We start from the raw sequence: 19,584 nt of genomic DNA on the forward strand, positions 1-19,584 counted from the left end.
GTCTTGTTTTGTTTAGATAAATATTTCCTATTTTTCTAAACTGGTGTTGTGTCATTTTGTAGTGTTTTCATTAAGTTACTGTGTGTGTTGGTACAAATACTTTACACCTAGCACTCTGAAGTTAAGCCTACTGCTCTGCCAAGCTACCAAGGGGGTAAGCAGGGGTTAGCTGAGGGTGATTCTCTTTTACCCTGACTAGAGTGAGGGTCCTTGCTTGAACAGGGGGTAACCTGACTGTCAACCAAAGACCCCATTTCTAACACGTCATGACCCATAACGTTGGCATTCATATATGGGGACCAATTTGATCTACTTCTAAGAACGTGGATAACACGCAATCTTCATCATCGGAACTATCACTGTGGAATGTTTCTTAGAATTCCTCATCACTTAAATCAGCTAAGGGAGATTGTAAAGATATCTGGTTCACCTTTGCATTTGACAATAGATTTGTGTTTACTTTTGTCACCTGATTTATGTTCTGCTGAGGAACAATCACTTGCTGCTGTGGCATTGGGGCTGGTGGAACCTGCATCTGTTGTACCAGGGAAATTTGCACACTCAGAATTCGGGGTATTTGGAATTTGAACGTGATTGTTACCTTGAGTCCAGCATTCTGTCCCAAATTATTCACATTATTATAGGGACATTTCCTCCGCCAATGATCATAATTTCAGCAAGCTTAATATGGGCTAGTTTACTTATGACTGAACAATGACCAAATTTTCATTCTGAAGTACATGAACACCATGTCTTCTACCTTTAGACTGAACAACATTGCTAACTTGCTGCTGCATTACTTGCATTCCACTTGTATTCACCATTATCAGTGGATTCTGACTTCCTTTACTCGCAACCTTCAGTTGCATCACCATCAACTTATCTCTCAACTTCTTCTGCTTCATTTCAATTTCATATCTACAGCACCTTGAATACTGCAGGATCTCATCAATGGGTTTGTTCTGCCAACAAATTAAATGCTGCTGAATCATTCCACTTATCGCTGGCTTCAATCCCTGCACAAATCTAAATACAAAATGATCCATATTATTCGGCTCAATGTTTTCAGTGCCACTGTGCTGTGTGAAAGCTTGCAGCATTCTCTCATAATAGGCATGAATAAACTCTTTTGCCTCCTGTGCTGTTCTGTCAATTTTCTGCCAATCAATATCTTTCGGGGACACTTTGGGGTATAGTTACAAGACCCTTGCACCACCGTGCGTCATCCTTGCATCATTTTGTTTATTCTAAGGTGGCCTTTTCCCAACACCAGATTTACAAAATGTCACAATGCTTGCATTGTGCCACTTTCCGGCCCCTTTCTCCACATTATGTCTTCATCAGGTATAATTTATGCAAGGGGGGCATTCTGATACAGGGATGACCACAAAATGGTGCAGTAAAATTTACAGCATTTCACTGCGCCATTTTTATGTCACTTTTAATGCCTCTCCAAGGCAGGCATTAAAATGACACCCATGGTAACCTATGGGCATCCCTGTGCTTTGCTGCACTAGCATCAAAATATTTGATACTAGTGCAGCAAAGCACCACAATAGTGTAAAAACATGTTGATGCTATCGTGTTAACAACTGCCAAGGTGCGTATATTTTAAATACGGTGCAACCATGGTGTTGTTAGGTGGCAGTAGGGGGATTCAAGAAAAGTGGTGCATCGTGGCTGATGCACCACTTTCTTGTAAATCTGCCCCTTTGTTCTTCAGGAATTCAGTTACCTTATAATACTTTTCCATCGTCTCTTCAGATGTCGCACCTGTTACTGGATCCCTCAGAGGTTCACAAACCAGCCAATCAATACTTCTTTTGCACTCAGTCCACAAATCAACTGGAACCATAATGTCAAATAATTATTCAAATCTTCCCACAGGCAGTTTGAAAGTTTCACAAATCTCTATGTCTGCTTGTACCACTCCACTGGCTTCTCTCTCAATGACGGGTAATCATTTGTGAACAACAGTATACCCCCTACTCCAAGGGACATGTATATAACCTCCACCTGGTATTTCTCTCATCTGCATCATTTTCATGTTGTCCTCAGCCTGATTTGCTCCAGTCGGGGACATATTTTGCTTTGCTTTCTTCTGATCTCTTTTCTTTGCCCTTCTGCCCTCCCATTTATCTAATAATTCCCATGTTGGAATGTATGTAATTAGTACCTTCATGTGCATTCTCATTCCGGGTGTCTCATATTGTGAATATCTTTGCTACTAAACTCTAATCTGTAGATTCTCTTTAAAGGTTTAGATTTTTCTAAATCCACCTCGGATTTCTCAACCAATCCTGCTAACCTCTCATAAATCAGTCATACACATTGAGTAACATTTTGCACATGAATCGCAATTCATCTTCTGTGTACATTTCTAATTGCTCCATCTCTAGCGTACCCATAATCAAATCATTCAATTCTAATTTCAATCTGGGCACATTCACTGTTCTGTCCCTCTCTGGTGTCTTTTCTGATCTAAGGTTACCATTTGTTGCACCTGTCACTCCTTGTGGCCTCAGATTGTTTAACCAATCAGTTAACTGTTATGCTGAAAGGCCTTGCAAACGAAAACAATTTCTATGTGGCACATTTTGTGGGGTACTGAAAAGTGCACTCGTAATCTGATCTGGTGTAGGAATGTAAGGAAGTGGGGTTCCTTGAGGAAACCTTGCATTAAAAACTGGTTCTGCTTGATTTAACATCTGGTTTGGTTCTTCAATTTGTGTAAGGGTCGAGGTTAGGACAAAAGAAGATATTCTCTCCATCTCCAAATTGTTTTAATATACTGCTCTCCGCATACAAAATGGTGATATCCCAGCAGATGCTTCTGGTGGTTCAGGAACTGCTGAAACGTTCATTAACTAGGCATTACTTCCAGGGTTGCCTGAATCATACAATGGAACAACTGGACCTCAAGTCACTGGAACTGTTAGTGCATCAGGACCCATCAAATTTGTCTGACTCTTTGGAATTGGCATTCTGGTATTTTGACCTCTTAAAACAGTATTGAAAATCTGTCCTGTTTGATTTGGGGTAACATTTGACATGGTCTGCACTGGTGTTTGCATAGTCATAATCTGATTCTGATTACAGTTCTGCACATGTGTAGTCAGATTAAGTGTCTGCACCATCTGATTCACAATAGGACTTGGTATTACCTGATTCGTAACTGGACTTGAAATGGACTGTGCTGTATTAACAGTGGGAACTGGTGGATAAACCATGGGAACTTAAGTCACTGAGGCCCTTATTTATACTTTTTGGTGCAAAACTGCACTAACGCAGTTTTGCACCAAAATGTTTAGCACCAGCTTGCACCATTTATGTGCATCAGCGGGGCACCATATTTATGGAATGGTGCAAGCCGGTGCAAAGGGTAAGCTAGCGTTAAAAAAAATGGCGTTAGTCGGGTGAGGCTGGTGGTATGGAAGAAGGGGGTTTTGCACCAAAAAATTACGTTAGGCAGGTTAGAGCAAAAACAAATGCCTCTAACCTGCCTAGAGTAATTTTCTGATGCAAAACCATCCATACCACATGACTCATGCCCACCACTCCAATGGCCTGCACAGGCATGGCCACTGCACCCATGTCAGAGCCCCCAATGGCACTTTAAAAAAAAAAACAATGATTACCTGTACTTACCTATACTTACCTGTGATGGGGTCCCCCATCCTCCGCTGTCCCTCTGGTGTGGGTGTGGGAGTTCCTGGGCCCTGTTCCACCATGGAAATAGGCCCACAGGTCCCCTAACGCCTTACCCGTCTGTGATTTTAGCACTGGGGATAAATATGACTCTAAGGCCATAGAGTCATTTTTTGCATGGAAACGCCTACTTTGCATCTCATTGACGCAAAGTAGGTTTCCACGTCCCAAAAATTACTTTAACTCCATAAATTTGGTGCTAGACGGGTCTAGCGCCAAAGTATAAATATGGAGTTAGTTTTGCACCGAATTTGCATAAAAAGAAATGACGCAAATTCGGCGCAAAACAAGTATGAATATTACCCTGTATTTGCAGATGTACCTGAAAGTGTCTGAATCGGGCTCTGTGTAACTGGAGCAGTTGGCACATTCGGGCTACATTCTGTACTGCTGCCTCAACTGAATGACATGGTGGCTGATTTATGAACTCAACTTCCGAATCACTTTTATATGTAACTGTCTTTTTACCCTCATCTGCTGTCTGAGCTGTCTTCACTGTCAGTTTCTTGTTTTAGGTTTGTACTCCTATTGCCTTCTTCTGCAATAGCTGGAAACATTCTCACTCCATCTAGTATGACTACTCTCCATATTTTTTGTTCTCCATTCCATCTAGCTTCCACTATGTGTTAACTACTGTCTGCATCCTATTCTCAAAGTGTGTAGTTTCTTTGGGCCAGATGTAGCAAAGGGTTTTTCCCATTCTGTGTCAATGGGAAAATGTGTTCGTACATATGGCCCTTTATGTCTTGCAACAAGTTCCCAAATAGCAAGGGCTTCAAATTGTGCTGGTCTTGGAGGAGGCTTTAATTTGCACAATAATCTCCTCAATTTGTCTAACATTCTCAGAATAAATGTTCCATATCAAGGAAATGCTAATGGACCCTCATTCTCAGTTATTTTACACCACTGTTTAAGCCATATGCATGCTAAAACTCGTTTTGTTTCTGACACGTCATAAGATGGTGTTCCCTACTTTTTCACCCTCTCTAACTGGAATAGATACACCTCCCCTAACTGCACTATATAATGCCTTGAAAAAAAACATTTTTGCTCAATTTCAATTAACCACAACGATTTTTGATCAATCCAGGATGTAAATTAAATCCCACAATCCTTTAATCAAGCTGTTCTCAACCGATAGCAACAGGGTACTGTCCACCAACAACCAGTCCCCACACCATGGGTTGTAACTCAAACACTTTGAAAGCTACACAGGCCCCAATAATTTAGACACCATGACCAATGTGGCCAAGGATTGGATATTCCAATTGGAAATATAGTTCAAAGCTTCATTACAAACACAAGCTCAATGTCATGTACAAGGGCGTAACAAAGGCCCCAGCAGCCCCTGTGATGCGGGGGGCCAAGGTCCAGGGGGCCCCCTCAGTGCAGCACAGCACCTGGCGTGGCTGAGTCTGGAGGAGGCCCACTCCATGTAATTTGCAGGGGGTTCCCTCCAGTTTCGTTACGCCACTGGTCACATAAACCATGCACAAAACCACGTTATAAAGATAGATAATTATCAAGGGTTTCCCAAGACGACAAAATAAGTGTAGGCGTACTAACATTAGCAAAACTAAGCATTCAAGAAGGATAATACAGAAAGTCAACAGCAATATCTGAGACACAGAAATCACGCATGCTCAGATTTCACAATCATTTAGTCAATACAAATTACATCAAGTCAATTTCCTTTGGCTGGGCGCAGGTCAACCATACAGCTAGCCAAATTAGGGACAAACGTGTGGGGAGAAACATATGCAGGCAAAATACATAAATACAAAAAGGACAAAAATAATTTAGAAAAGTAATAACTCTGGCTACAAAAAACTAACTAAAAAAGATAAAATAAGCGCTAGCATGATGGAGTTTCTGACCTAAAAGGCATTTTAAGGAGCATGGGCAAATGACAAATGGGAAGAAACCTCTCCAAAGGATTTAGCATTCAGGGAATCTTCATCAGCAAAGTGTCTGGTCAGCAAGGCATCTACAAGCTTCAGGATAATGTCTGTCTCTGACCAAGACAGGACTGCTCTGTTCCAAGTTTGAAATGCCAACGATATATTAATCCACATAAAATGTTCTAATTGGTCACTATGGTCACGTCATGTTAAGATAAAGGGGCATCATCCAATTATGACTTATCGCTAGATTTCAGGTTGCTACAGTTCACATTTTCCCAAGTCTGTCAAGAGAATATCCCCTTTTTCCTGTGACTTCAAATGGATCGAAACAAATATATATGATTTCAGTCCATGTTCCTGCATTATATCAATTTCAAGGGCAGCTGGGTACAGTTCTTCTACAGTTAAACAATAGACTTTTTACAGATGGGACTTTGCTTGTCATGGGAAGGAAATCTGAAAGAAGACTTCACCTTGTGCAAAAACAATTCACCATGTTTACATGACAGCAAAATGCAAGCTCTCTGGGCCTCAGTTATGCTAACACAAGAATATATAAAATGCTATTAATTTATACTTGCTAATAAAACACACATAATATGCAAACTTATAAATTCATAATTAATAATAAGTCATCAGTATGAGTAAACCATTTCATTATAAAAGGGAAAACGTTATGAACTGTATACATTAAGTGTAACCGAGAACTGCATTTTTCTCACTTGCACATATTGTCAGTCATTACTCTTTCATAAAACACAAGAAATACAAATTAATTACTATAAACACTACTAGTTTAGAGTCTAAATTACATTTTAAAATCAACTTTAACATTCCAGCATGTGTTTAAATTAGAAAGGCACCTATGTCCAACTGTGAGATACAAGCAAATAGCACATTTAAAATGCATGTCAGTGCAGCTTTCTATGTTAGTTTTTATCTCCTTTTACCTTTATGAGGGTAAACTTGTCAGGGTCTGATGACTTCAGTGACACAAAGGGCTGAGCTAAAATTGATGCTCTATCTATACTTACACTCTATCTATCTATCTTTAGGACTTCAGAATATAAGCTACCTGAAATGGAGCCGCCAATCACCTAAATGTACATAGTGCTAAGTGTACAACAGTAGGACAGGAATGAGACATTAATCACTGCGTGGAGTAACATGTAATTTGTAAGTACATCTTTTCGTTTGTAGCAGACATGCTGAACCGATAAACAGATGTACTGGTCAGCGGGGCGACACAATGTCCACAGTGTTTCGAGGTTTACCAATTGCCTTTTCCCCAAAGGTGTACACTATTTAGATGTATCGTAAACTCCAGTGGTTTCCTTCGCACGTGACCCTGTCTGCACCACAGCAGCTGCGCAGATGTGCACGAGCTGCGTGCCTGGGCTTAATTAAACGACCAACTTCTGAAGGCGCACACTATTTACTAAACTCATTTGTTTACAAAATAAACTTTCGTAACCAACGTTTCTTTTTAGGATGGACTATTAATTTGTTATAGAACGAATAATGTATTTACAGCGACTACTGTGCAAAATCTTGACAATGCAAGTTGAATCCTTGAAACAAATGTTATTTTTTATCGTATCTATTGCATTATTAAAATACGTTTTGCGGCTGACTTATACGTTTATTAGAATTGAAAGTATTTAATGAGTGTAATACAGCGATTGCACATTCTTTCTTTCTTGTCACTGACTGCCACACCATAGCAGAAAGCGAAAAATCATCTTGATCAAGGCACTGTTTACTCCCGCTGGCCCCTGGGGAGCTTGGCTACATCTGAAAGCTGGGCGCCAGCACTCTGCTGCTTAAAGATTATATAAAAAGACCACACAAATACAACGAAAGTTATGAAAAGCACACGATGTCACATATATAGCAGAAACAAATGCAAAAAGTAGTTTAAAAATGTGAGTTTTCATTTCGGATACTTTTCTTAACAACTCCCCAAAATGTTCCTTTCACCATGGTATGTAATGGCGTGATAACAACACTTGATGGAAATGTGCTGCAATGCTATTTGAAGGAGTGCTCATTGTAGGCACAGAAGTGACAAACTGTATTATCATCAGAGCTTTATTTGTAAACAAATATACTTGCCGGGGCCTAGGGTATTCCTCTACTGTCACCACCCACAAGTGCTGCCACTGCTGTCAAATGACAATGAGATCATTACCCACTATCACACTTGAGTAAGTGTGATATTTTGACTAATGCAGGTCACCTCAAACTGTAGGAATGGCTAAGTGCACGTTTTATAATTTTTACATAGATTTAATACCAATTATTGTGCTGTGCTAAACAAAAATAGAGTGCGAGTTCTTCCATGTAGGGTACTGTCATAAAAAGTGCTAGTGGTGGGCACCGAAAAACACCTACAGAAATTAAACACTACATATCCCTAGGACACCACCTACTGCCATCGTTCAAAATAGTTGTACCCATGTGTGTCATAGGACCTTTTAGTCGAACCATGGTGTGGTGATTTCCAAGTACATCAGTGCTTTTCTGCTTTGCCATTTAGGATCAAGTGTTCCCACATGTGAGAGTGCGTGGCCAGCTGTGACACATGCCTAATGTGCACTGAGGGAGCCCTGTGTCTCAAATCAGTAAATCTGATGCAGTCATCATGATTCCTAGCCCGGAGCACACCGTTTCCACTGGTGAGCGGTGAGAACGACCCTATCTCTGAAGTGAAGCTCCAACATTGTGATCATCGATGTGAGAACTGAGTGTGGCCTGGTAGCGGGGTGTCCTCCCAGTGGTTGTGGGCAGTCTGAGGTGAAGTGGATGGGGAGTAGTCAAGTCCAATCTGGAGATAAAACTCATACAGTTAAGATCCCGTCAAAGGCTTCTAAGCCCAATGACATGGTTAGCCCAGTGTAAAGAGACAGGTTTCCTGAAAGGACAGTGAGGGAAGAAGCATTTAGATAGTGGCCACACACCATTTTAGGGCCAATGCCTGAGAGTAGGAACCTGCTGAGAGGCAGTGAGGATGAAAATGAGGATCTGGGAGCATGGAGGAGCTGCCTAGAGGCACTGGAGTAGAGAGGGCCTGGAGGGACTGCATCGAGACATGGTGAAGACATTTGATATATTATATTCTTCCTGACCCATCGGATAATCATTGGAGAGGGAAAGTTATGTCACTTACCAATTGCGATTGGGTGTAGGAAAGGCTTGAATTATGCCGCCAAGTGAGAGAAGAGACTATCAACACCCTGAAAAGGTGGTCCTGTGACATCTGTAACTACTGAACCACCTGGAGCCTGCCAAGAAGCACAAACACCAGGAAGATGGGATAAGGCACTTGAATTGGTAGCAGAATCTCAGACACTAGCAGATGAGTGCCTAGTTGAAGCTCGCTATGATGATGACGTCATGCTCCAGTGGGTCTACTGGGTAGCATCCATAGTAAGTGACTGCAGGACCATATGGTCCTGTCTCTAAAGGGTCAGGATCCCATTTTGTTTTGTCGTGATGGAGAACGTTAACCATAAATAGTCATGGATCTGGCAGGGGTTCTGGGATTTCTCCATGACAGAATTTATATTTTGAAGTTTTCTCTATGAAAATGTGGTGTTACATCAAAGGGCAGAGCCCAGTGGGAAGATTCACTTTTATATGGTCAAAAATACCCCCCCACCGCCCGAAGTGTCAGCACTGGTTTATTGCATAGCCCTATCCTGCATAAAAGCTCCTATGTTGGGGTGACAGGAGCTTTGTGTACTGCGGTGAAGGGCAGTTGTAGGCCATTGCACAAAACAGTGTGATTGTGGGTTGTCGGGATTGAGTATACTACGTTCTCTATTTGGCGATTAGGTCTCCACACAACAGACAATTTGTAATGTACCTACTGGGTCAAATCTTCCTTAGCTTCAGCAACAAATACCTCATTCTGAATGGCATGTATGACGTCTGGTCATAAGATTTTCCCTTGGATTGTCAATAGTTTAAGTATCAAGGTAAAGAGTGGTGTTGTAGTTCGGATGCTAAACAGACACGGGCCAAATACTGTTTCGTTGCAAAAAACATATCTGGTTGGTAACAAATGTAATTTTATTGGTAGGAGCAAGGTTACAGTCATGGCCCACGCTAGCTTTACATTGAGTTCCGGATAGAGTGACAATTGTACCTAGAAATTTCACCACATACTGATGGACGACCAATGAGTCGATTCCCAAGGTTGCTATGTCTACTTCACTGGCACCTCGGACAGTAAAATGATATTCATATTCTTGTTATATTTTCCATATTACCTTAAAGTCTCACATTGTAGAGAGTCGGGGGCTTACTCCTGCAGTTACTGATGGCATCTTTGATCAAAAGGCTCAACTTGAATCTAGTCATGTGAAAACAGCTGAACAGGCTCACTGCAACCACCCGCACAAGGAAGGGGAGGTCAACGCAGGGGTTCTTCGTATCTTCCCTTGGTCTGGTGAATATACAGCAAGTTGTCCACATAATTTTTCATCTATTCAAATGTGCATAGTTCCTTCTCGAGATTAGACACATATCATCATTACACAAGCGCAATTGTACCTCTTTTGCTCCCCGTAGTAGTGGAAAAACAGTAGGGCAGCACTCGTTCCCAGGACTGTGTCTGCTACAATTAGGTTGGCAGAGAATATGTTAGAGCTAGAGTGTATAGATCACCACTGTCATAATTGGCTTTTGGACCATTCATGTACAGAGACTAGCAAGTACTCTTAAAATGATAATGCTGGTAGTCCCTAGTAACCAGTGCTTCAGGTTTTACATCTGCAGCAAAATGTCGACCTCACTAAGTACCCTTCACTTCAAGGACTAGCTCAAGGAAAGTCACAGTTGCAATAAATGTCCAGCCAGTGTTGTGTGATAACAAAACATTAAAAAAAAAAAAAAAAATTTATACTATAAACAGTTATTCTGAAATTAGGAATTAATAAAAACGCAACATATAAAATTATATTTGAATATAGTAATAAAGCTTAGGCCAATTCTATGTATCTAAATAATGTTCATGAAGTTCAAATATTCTTGAAGCTCAAAACATTTCTGAAAGAAAAGGAGCAATACAAAGACAAGCATTGACAAAGCCGGTAGGTCTCCATATGTGAAATACATTGAATTTGTCAAAGTGTTTTAGCCTAGTTGTACAACAGCATGGCTGCTGTGTGAAAGTAAACAAAAGTAAAAAAAGCTATGCCATGGTCAAGGCTGGCAGCATGATAGCACTTTATTTTCACTTTCAACCGTTTTTAGCCAGAGCTGCTTTTGGTTTCCAGTTTAGCCATGCACATGAGGGAGGCAGCTCAGGCACACAATTATGTGGATTCCTTGAACACAGACCCTGAAACTAAGAAGTGAAGCAGGAAGAAATGAGGGCCGGGATCGTGGGCAGCATCTATCCTCCATCTTTTAAAAAACATTTTTACATAAACAGCAGGGGCGAATCTTGGTAAGTAAGATTGGAGCATTGTGCGCTTCATATTTCCCAACAATCATGCTGGCATATCATGTTAAAATAAATTACATTATACCACAAGCAGGGCGCACAAGAGGGGTTTATAGGGTAGCAGAAATAGAGAGGAATGTGGGCTGTTAGGGTTAGTTACTAAGTGAGAGAAGGCAGATTATTCTGTGAAATAACCAACGTTTAAAGTCTTTCCAAGCACAGAGAAGGGGGAAGTGGGTGTGCATTTTTGTCTGCGTGTAAAAATTCCTGGTGAAATGCGAGACACACCCCACCTTACCCGACTGAAAGTACCTGTACCCAACTATTTATCACAAAATACATTTATTTTGGGGGCGTAATACCCCAAACACTTCTGCCCCTGAAGCAACGCTCCTGACTAACGGAAATGTTTGTGAACAGCTGCGAGTAACCCTAATGACAGTAACACTAGTAATGTTCACGAAGCATTTCCATTTCACACTTGTTCCAATGTTTTTTAAATGTACGACAGGGTTGTTGCACACAATTTTTAGAAGATTACGTTTACACTAATAAACACAGAAGCAACCCTGGAATTAATTTACATGGGGGTCAATCGGCCACTACTTTATGTGCAAATCTGCATCGCAAAAATGATTACTTGCCACCAGCAAGGATTTCCCTAGAGGTGGAAAAGGATGTCATACCCTTAGGAGGACAGGGTGCGAAGACCAAGTATATGCAGTTTGAGATGTCCCTATTAAAGGTGCCTAAAACTGCAAAAAAAGCAAAAAATCCAAGAGAAAAATAAAAAATGTTAGAGATAGCACAGTTTCAGGTATGGTTCCGGACTTTAGGACTTTAGTACCTGCAAAGACTGAGTCTTGTGCCCTCCCGGTGATGCATTCTTTTGCTTTAGCTTTAGTACTAGCTGTGCTGCCTTTGGAAGCTTTTCTCCTATTTTAGAAGCCTTTCGATTGGTGGTATGCACATCTGGGGTCTCTTCCGAGGCATCAGAATATCATGTAAAGGAGAAACAGTTCAGTCAGGCAACCCAGAGGTTCTTGCAGGTAATGCTGGGACACCAGAAGAAGAGGAGCACGAGGCAGCAGGGACGGAGACAAGGTAAGTGCTTTTTTAGTTCTACCTCGTCTCCGCCCCAAACCTCACCATTCCTGCCCGACCCCTCCCCTTGAGTTATACAGCAGCCGCCTCTGGTGCTCTGTACTATGGCTGCCATCTTGCCCTAGGACTGACACTGTTATCTCAGTCCTTCCCTTTTGCATCCTTCGTTCACCAATACCTACTGCTTCAAACCCAGAAATCACAGTATCCATGCGGCCTCAACCTCTGTGCAACAATTCACATCCGAGGCCCAAACCTGTACTAGGAAAAGCCTGGAATTCCCCAGAGCAGTGCTTAATTTGTGTATGTTGCTTCCGGTGCTGAGCACCGGCACTTATTTGTGATGGCCGGCCTTTAGTCTTCTGCCTCAAGCATTTGCGGCGAGCAGAAGACATATTTGGGAAAGATGGAGGAAGGGAAAAACATAAAAGCTTCACAAAGGAAGAAAGTAGAAACTGTAGGAGTTAGCTGAAGGGGCAGGGAGTGACTTTAAATGGATTGAAGTGTCCCGAGATTGCGTCAGGATTACGGCGCCTCAGTATTCCGTGCTCGCACATTTAATTGTAGCAGCCGCGTGTTTAGGAGGAGAGCTTTGGGCACCGGCACGTTTTTATTTACAAATTAAGCACTGCCCCAGAGGATGCCCCGAGCACCACACCTGACTGTAGGGTATGGCATGAGGGGGGTCTGACTCACAGCTCAGAAGCAGGGCTTTGTATCTAATGTATGGTCAAGATTCCTTAGGTGAACAACTACTGCAGAAGAGACAAGCATCGTCAATCGTTTACAATAAATGATAGGCTGTCATATAATACAAATTGGAGATATTAACGCTTTTAAGTTACCTCTCACGCTTTCGTTGTCAGCAGACCTCAAAGGATGCCTCTTTATGCCTCTTCAAATATGCAAAGGTTTGAAGGATCGTGAGGCTAACGTTTCAATTCAAGCTTTCCCAACAGCTGTTATGAGCCATGGACAGACCTACCTCTTATAAGCCATGTAATTAGAGAAGGATTCAGTCCGCTTTGTGCCCTTCAAATTAATGGTATGCTTTAAGTCTGGAACTAATTCACACACATTACAAGGACCATACAACGCTGAACAATACATTTCTGCAAAGCCGCTGTTTTGAGGGTGTGAAAGTCATGAGAGAAATTGAGTGAATGATGCAGTTCATATTAGCTTGTCTGAATCTCAATATACCGTTGCTAGCTTTGACAAGAGATGTTAAGATACTTATTTGCAGGGGTATGCCTTAGTCAATAATTTTAGGGGATGTAAGGCTGAGAATTCCAAACAAGCAACCAGGTGTACCCAGGATAGGGTAGGCTGGCACGAGCCTACGGTGGTAATGAATAGGATTAGGGGTGTTAGTTTTCAGCTATTTGGAAGTGTAAGGCCAACCAGCGTGGGTATAGTTTGGACTATGTTGTCCACTCTAGTCCAAAACCTCCTTAAAGCAATGTAGGAGGCCCAGAAGAGGAGACTAGCATAATACATAACATCAGCAGGCAAGACTTATCATGGCCAGCAAGAGCAGGTCTTTTAGTAGCCTATCGGTATGAAGTCTGAACATCTTTATGACATACTGACAGGCACTGTGAGAAGTTTACACTGCCTTCAGACTCTTCTCCAGAGCTCTTACTCATGTCCCATCATGAACACTCACCCACAACCGTAACTCACCTGGACGCCCAGAAGTGGCCCAATTCACAAAAAAGATTCAAATGTTGCATGAAAGATCTTCAGAAATACAATATAAGTAAAACATACAAATACTCTTATGGAATGCAGGATATTGAGTATTTGTTTTTCCTTACTGCCGCATCTGAGACTTTGGAGGACCTGACACACTTAAAGTTCTGCAGGGGGCACACTGATGTAGAGTTAGTGACGGGCAGGGGCCGAGTCAGAACAATGCCAGCGACCCTGCCTCCACATCACACACATCTTCGCAGGTCACTCTGCAGTCTCAGGCCAACCCTTAGAGGTGAATGCAGTATTGAAATCTCAGCCCAGATGCCTAGCTTTGGCTCATCTCAAGGTCCTCTTTAACCATCTTGAGCCCAAAACGAGCACAGCTTTCATGTAGCGAATGCCTGCACCCACATTCTAACCTCATGCCCCAAGAATTAATGACAGAGCAGTGATTTTTGTTGTAAGATGGACAAGAGAAAGAGATACCCATATAGTAGCTGGATAGCATAACATGAAAACAGAAAATCAGTGGTTAATCTCTGCTTGAACAAACTGTGTGATCCAGGACTAATATTATATTTCAACAAACTTCCTTTTTCTTCATTATCAAAAATGAGGGTACTTTCAAATATATACGTTCATGAACTGCACTGTATACATGAGCTATACATGACAACTGACTTACCTCTGATTTCAATAGTGGCATGGTTGTCAGGGCGAGGTATCAATATTTCTAAATGTATATTTTCAAAGTATTACTTTTAACAAATGACTCTCATGGCAGCGATATAAACGCACCCTCATGTTAAAAAATACACTTTTTTGAAAAACAACTTTATGGCATTTTTATTCGATGTTTGTTGCAGGGCTTGCATTTCAAATATATTTTCATGTCTCAGCTTGTGCACGGGTTTTTAGAGCCAAGCCGACCCTTAATTCAGTTTTGGACCTATTAATATATTGGCTTCCCTATCTGTAGCAACAGTGGCTTGTTGTCGCTGCAGACTGCCACCCCACTGACATTGTCAGGAAGGACTGAATAAGTAATTATTTGGGGGGTGTTCCACCCCATACACCCCCCCAAAGTCTCTGCTTACTTGCCTATGGACCTTTGTGGAAAAGTATTCAAAAACAGAGAAGCAAACACATTAACTTACTATCCCTAACCAATATTATCACATAGGAAACTGCTGAAGAATAAGGTTCAGACTTTTAGTGGAAGATCAGACAGCCCCCTCTTGTAGGATTTGGCCTTCATTACTAGTAGCCCATTATATGTTCAATAACCTCAGTTATGGCATATATTGTATTTATGCGTTTTGTGGTTTTAATTGCACCCAGTATATACCAGGTGCAATAAAACAGCAGCTCTCAGTTAAATTAAAGCCTGCCAATATTTATCAGGCAAAAAAGTGCGTGATAAATACCAGCACATGTGGATTTTTGAGTACAAAAATGCGTTAATATTCATTTTAGGGAAAAACTCATAATCGCGCCCCAGATGTGATAAATATGTCACCAAAATACAGGTTACTCATAACGTGGGCCCAAGAATGCATAGAGTGTGGCAGTAGCGGCCCGTCTATGATCAGAGGCAATGATCACCTGTTAAAGTGTGAGAATATAGTGGCATGGCAAGTGGAAAGGTGCATTGAGTTGATGGGTCTGTAGTAGATGACTAGAGGAGAGGAGCAATGACTGTACTAAACTCTGAAATCTAGAGCATAGTAATCAGTGATTAACATGAGCCAGTGAGTTCAAATGGGATCCACTGTTAGTCATGTTTAGGGACCTAGCAATGAGTTTTCCTCATCAGACCCAGAGGAACTGAGAGAAAAACCACAAAAGAGGAAAAGAAGAAGGAAAGAGAAAAATGGAAACACATGAACAAAGAAATAAGGATGAAAAGGGATATGATGAAGTGAGATAAATGAGGAGGGAGAGTCTGGTGGGGAATGAAAGAGGCATGAGGTGGAATTTGACTTTGTAGTATTGGGTTTTGGCACCTCAACATTTGATAGTGCTGGCCAAAGGCTTCTGATCAATACTTTGGGCCCACAACGTATTGCTTACAAATTAAGCATTGATATCAGTCACTTTAGGGTTAATTTACTTTTGGAAGACAAACTGGTGTTTTTTTTTCAAACCCCACAGAAGACTGGCTGACAGTCTGCCTGTGAAGAAACTTAAAGACTGCTGTAGGAGTGCTCAAGAGAGCATACCTACAGTGCTCTATAGAGATATTCCGATCTTGATGAGTTCTTCTTCATGGAGCTCAAAGAAAGACAATTTGTCTCAGTTCAATCTACTACATTTCCTGCTCAGTGGATCCTGCCCTTCGGAGTCCTGATGACTGTCACAATTTTGCAAATGGATTTAGAGGAGCCTGTCCCAAGATTAATGCATAAGGAGAACTTATTTATGACCAAACAATTTTTGGCCTGCAAGGCCAATTTTGTTTATACTAAAAGCTGCAAGTTAAGGAGATTCACCTAATTTGTACTGTAAAATCAATGCTCTGTTTTTAGAAAAATAATGCAACAATCAAATTGCACACCTTTGCCTTTTGACGTCAAATAATCACTTAAGATTTCTTCTGTTGGGCTGTTGCTTATAAGTGCTTTTGTGATCGGCTCAGATCCGAGAACAGATGAGACTATTGTCTGCTTAAATATCTTGAAAATATTTCAGTGCAGAGTTCACTTAAAACATTGTGGACTTAAAACATAAAGATCATTGTGGCACTGTTTAATGATTGTCCTAGCAAATACAGTATTTGCAACTAAAATAATATCAACTTGAGATTGTCTTGCTTGGTTGCCACCACATCATATGTGAAGCATATTTACTTCATTGAGTATACAGTTTTTCAGGCTAACAAAGGAACAGTCCAAATAATCCTCAATTCAAGATACTCACACCTATTTCCAGGCAGGCAGCTACCATAGAAAACTCACTGTGGACACCAATGTCCAAAGGGATCCAACATTTTCAGAGTAGGCACAATTTCTCCAATAGGTATTGGGTCCCTCATATATCACGGGTCACTTTATATATTGCTACTTGTTTGCCATACAATGAATATGTTAATCTCAAGTTTATTCCTACATCACAACTTAATGTACATTTTCTCAACAGCTCCCCTAGTGAAAGAAGCCGCTGCCTTTGCAACAATCCTGGGACACAGTAACATCCCTGTGCCTGGTCCAGAAGATGAAGGTAAACTATTTTCCTTTAAATTAAAAAGTCTTCGCTTACAGACATTATTGTTTGCACTTTGAAGACGTAGCTAAGGGGTGCTTCCTTTCTTTAAGGTGAGCTACTTTAGGTCCACTGTTATTTTCAATAAAATGCAGATTTCTGTTTTTAATAGTTGTTTCTATTAATGTAGAGCTGAACTCTATTTGTATTCAAGTGCCAGGTAGACATGAAAAGCAGAAGACCAGCCAGGTGTATGTTGTACTTATAGAAGAAAATTCCATGATAAAGGATTGAAGGAAGAATGGTGTCTATACAGTCCGCAGATTAAGATACTTGGTATCACACTGAATGTGAAGGCAGTGGTTAAAGCATATGCCAAAATGGCATAATGATTTTAAAAGGCCAATCAATGAAGTCAAATACTTTCATTCTGGGCCAGTAGCAATGTACTGAACTTCTTAACTGAAGCTGAAGGGTTCAGGGCAATACTAAGACAATACTAATCCTCAGTCATATTGTTCACAGTAATAAGGTACATACGTAATAATCAGGCAGCAATAAGAAATATGTGTCATGCTATTATTTTTATTAATAAACATATGACAATAATGATCTTAATGATATATTACAAGAATAGACTAAAAAAGCACACATTGCCATATTATTTCTGGCACTGAAGGGACTACTTTGTGTGCAGATGTGCTAATAGTAGAAAAACGGCATTCCGTCACTCATAGTGAAGTTAGCCAATGGCTGAAATGGTTCGACCCATTGCTCCATGAAAACAAGTTTAAGGCAAGGAAGGTGTGTTGGACCAAACAATTCCAGATGAAAAAAACAGATGATCGCAAACCATCTTGAAAAAACAAGTTACATTAATTAACCTATCAGAAACAACTTTTTTTTTAGTTTTGCGGACAAGGTACTTAACCACAAATATGGTGGAGTACCTTATCTGCTAATAACTTTGGCCTCGTTCGATGAGTCTGCACAAAACGTTCCAAAAAGTACATCCATTTTGACTTCGTTTACGGTAGGTTTATGGCAAGTTTTGAGCAGAGCCATCAATGAAGGGCCATAAAAGTCTGTGCCTCAAAAGTGGCATTTGTCATGTTAACTCCCATAGGCTTCTTTACTCCTCAATACAACAAACATGTCAATGGGATTACATCAAATTTGTTATAAAGGCAGACCTCTAGTCAAGGAAATCTTAGAGCTATCTGGATCATTAATTCATACAGTTCCGCAAAAATGGGTTTGCAGAGCTCCATGGATCAAAAAATGAAAACAAAAAATCCCCTCGCTCACTTTGGTTCAGTGAACTCTGAGTCAGTTTCATGGAACAGAAGCCTTCTGATTGGTTGGCCACAAAATTGGAAAACATGTTGCACCTGTCAATACAGGGCAAAGGCCAAAGGAACAACTCCACCTGAGTTCAAAATGTAAAATAAAAAGTATTGTGGGCTGGCATTTTGTCATTGCAACAACCAATTGTAAAATACGTTCTTAAATTCTCACTACAGATAATACACAACTGCTTTGTGTTAGCCATTTTTCTAACTTATGGTGTTCTCAGTTTAGCTGGGTATGCACAGAACCCTCTTCCTTTTATGCATGGCTGGAATAGCACATGACTACAAGATCAGTGTAACCTTACCAGATCACAGTTATCACAACACGCCGTGGAAGCCATTAGATGACTACATTGTAATTTTCACAATGTTTTCCTTGTCTTCTAGCAATGTATGTAATCTATTGTTATCAGTTCCAGAAGCTGAAAAGCGTGGTAAATATTCCCATTGAACCTTAATACCATAAAACTGTTGGCTTAACCCCTTCGCTGCAAGGCCTTTCCCCCCCTCAGGTGCCAGGCCTTTTTGTGGCTATTTGGACCAGTTCGTGCTTAGGCCCTCATAACTTTTTGTCCACATAAGCTACCCACGCCAAATTTGCGTCCTTTTTTCCCCAACATTTTAGGGATTCTAGAGGTACCCACAGTTTGTGGGTTCCCCTGAAGGAGACCAAGAAATTAGACAGAATAAGCGAAAACTTCACCAATGCTAGATCCTGGAAAGCAAAACATTTCTGAAAAGTAGACAAAATTCTGAATTAAGCAAGGGGTCATTTGTGTAGATCCTAAAAGGTTTTCCTACAGAAAATAACAGCTAAAATAAAAAATATTGAAATTGAGGTGAAAAAACAGCCATTTCTCTCTACGTTTTACTCTGTAACTTTTTCCTGTGATGTCAGATTTTTAAAAGCAATATACCATTACATTTGCTAGACTGTTCTGGTTGTGGGGATACATAGGGCTTGTAGGTTCTTCAAGAACCCTAGGTACCCAGAGCCAATAAATGAGCTGCACCTTGCAATGTGTTGTCATTCTATACCGAGTATACAGCAATCATTTCCAAAATGCGCACAAGATAAGGTGTTGAGAAGCAGTGGTTATTTCCACATCTCTGAATTCTGGGGTTCCCATACTAGCATGTTAATTATAGGGCATTTCTCAAAAAG

General features: G+C 40.9%; 1 protein-coding gene across 1 annotated transcript in view; it reads left to right on the top strand.

Annotated features, from left to right (window-relative positions):
* Positions 1-19,584, top strand: part of EGFL6 (EGF like domain multiple 6) — a 381,439-nt gene that overhangs the window by 326,980 nt on the left and 34,875 nt on the right. Inside the window, exon 9 of the mRNA XM_069204711.1 lies at positions 17,005-17,085. Within this exon, the coding sequence (XP_069060812.1) occupies positions 17,005-17,085 (81 nt within the window). The remainder of the gene's footprint in view (positions 1-17,004; positions 17,086-19,584) is intronic.

This window comes from Pleurodeles waltl, chromosome 8 (genome assembly GCF_031143425.1).
Source record: "Pleurodeles waltl isolate 20211129_DDA chromosome 8, aPleWal1.hap1.20221129, whole genome shotgun sequence".
Classification (NCBI taxonomy): domain Eukaryota; kingdom Metazoa; phylum Chordata; class Amphibia; order Caudata; family Salamandridae; genus Pleurodeles; species Pleurodeles waltl.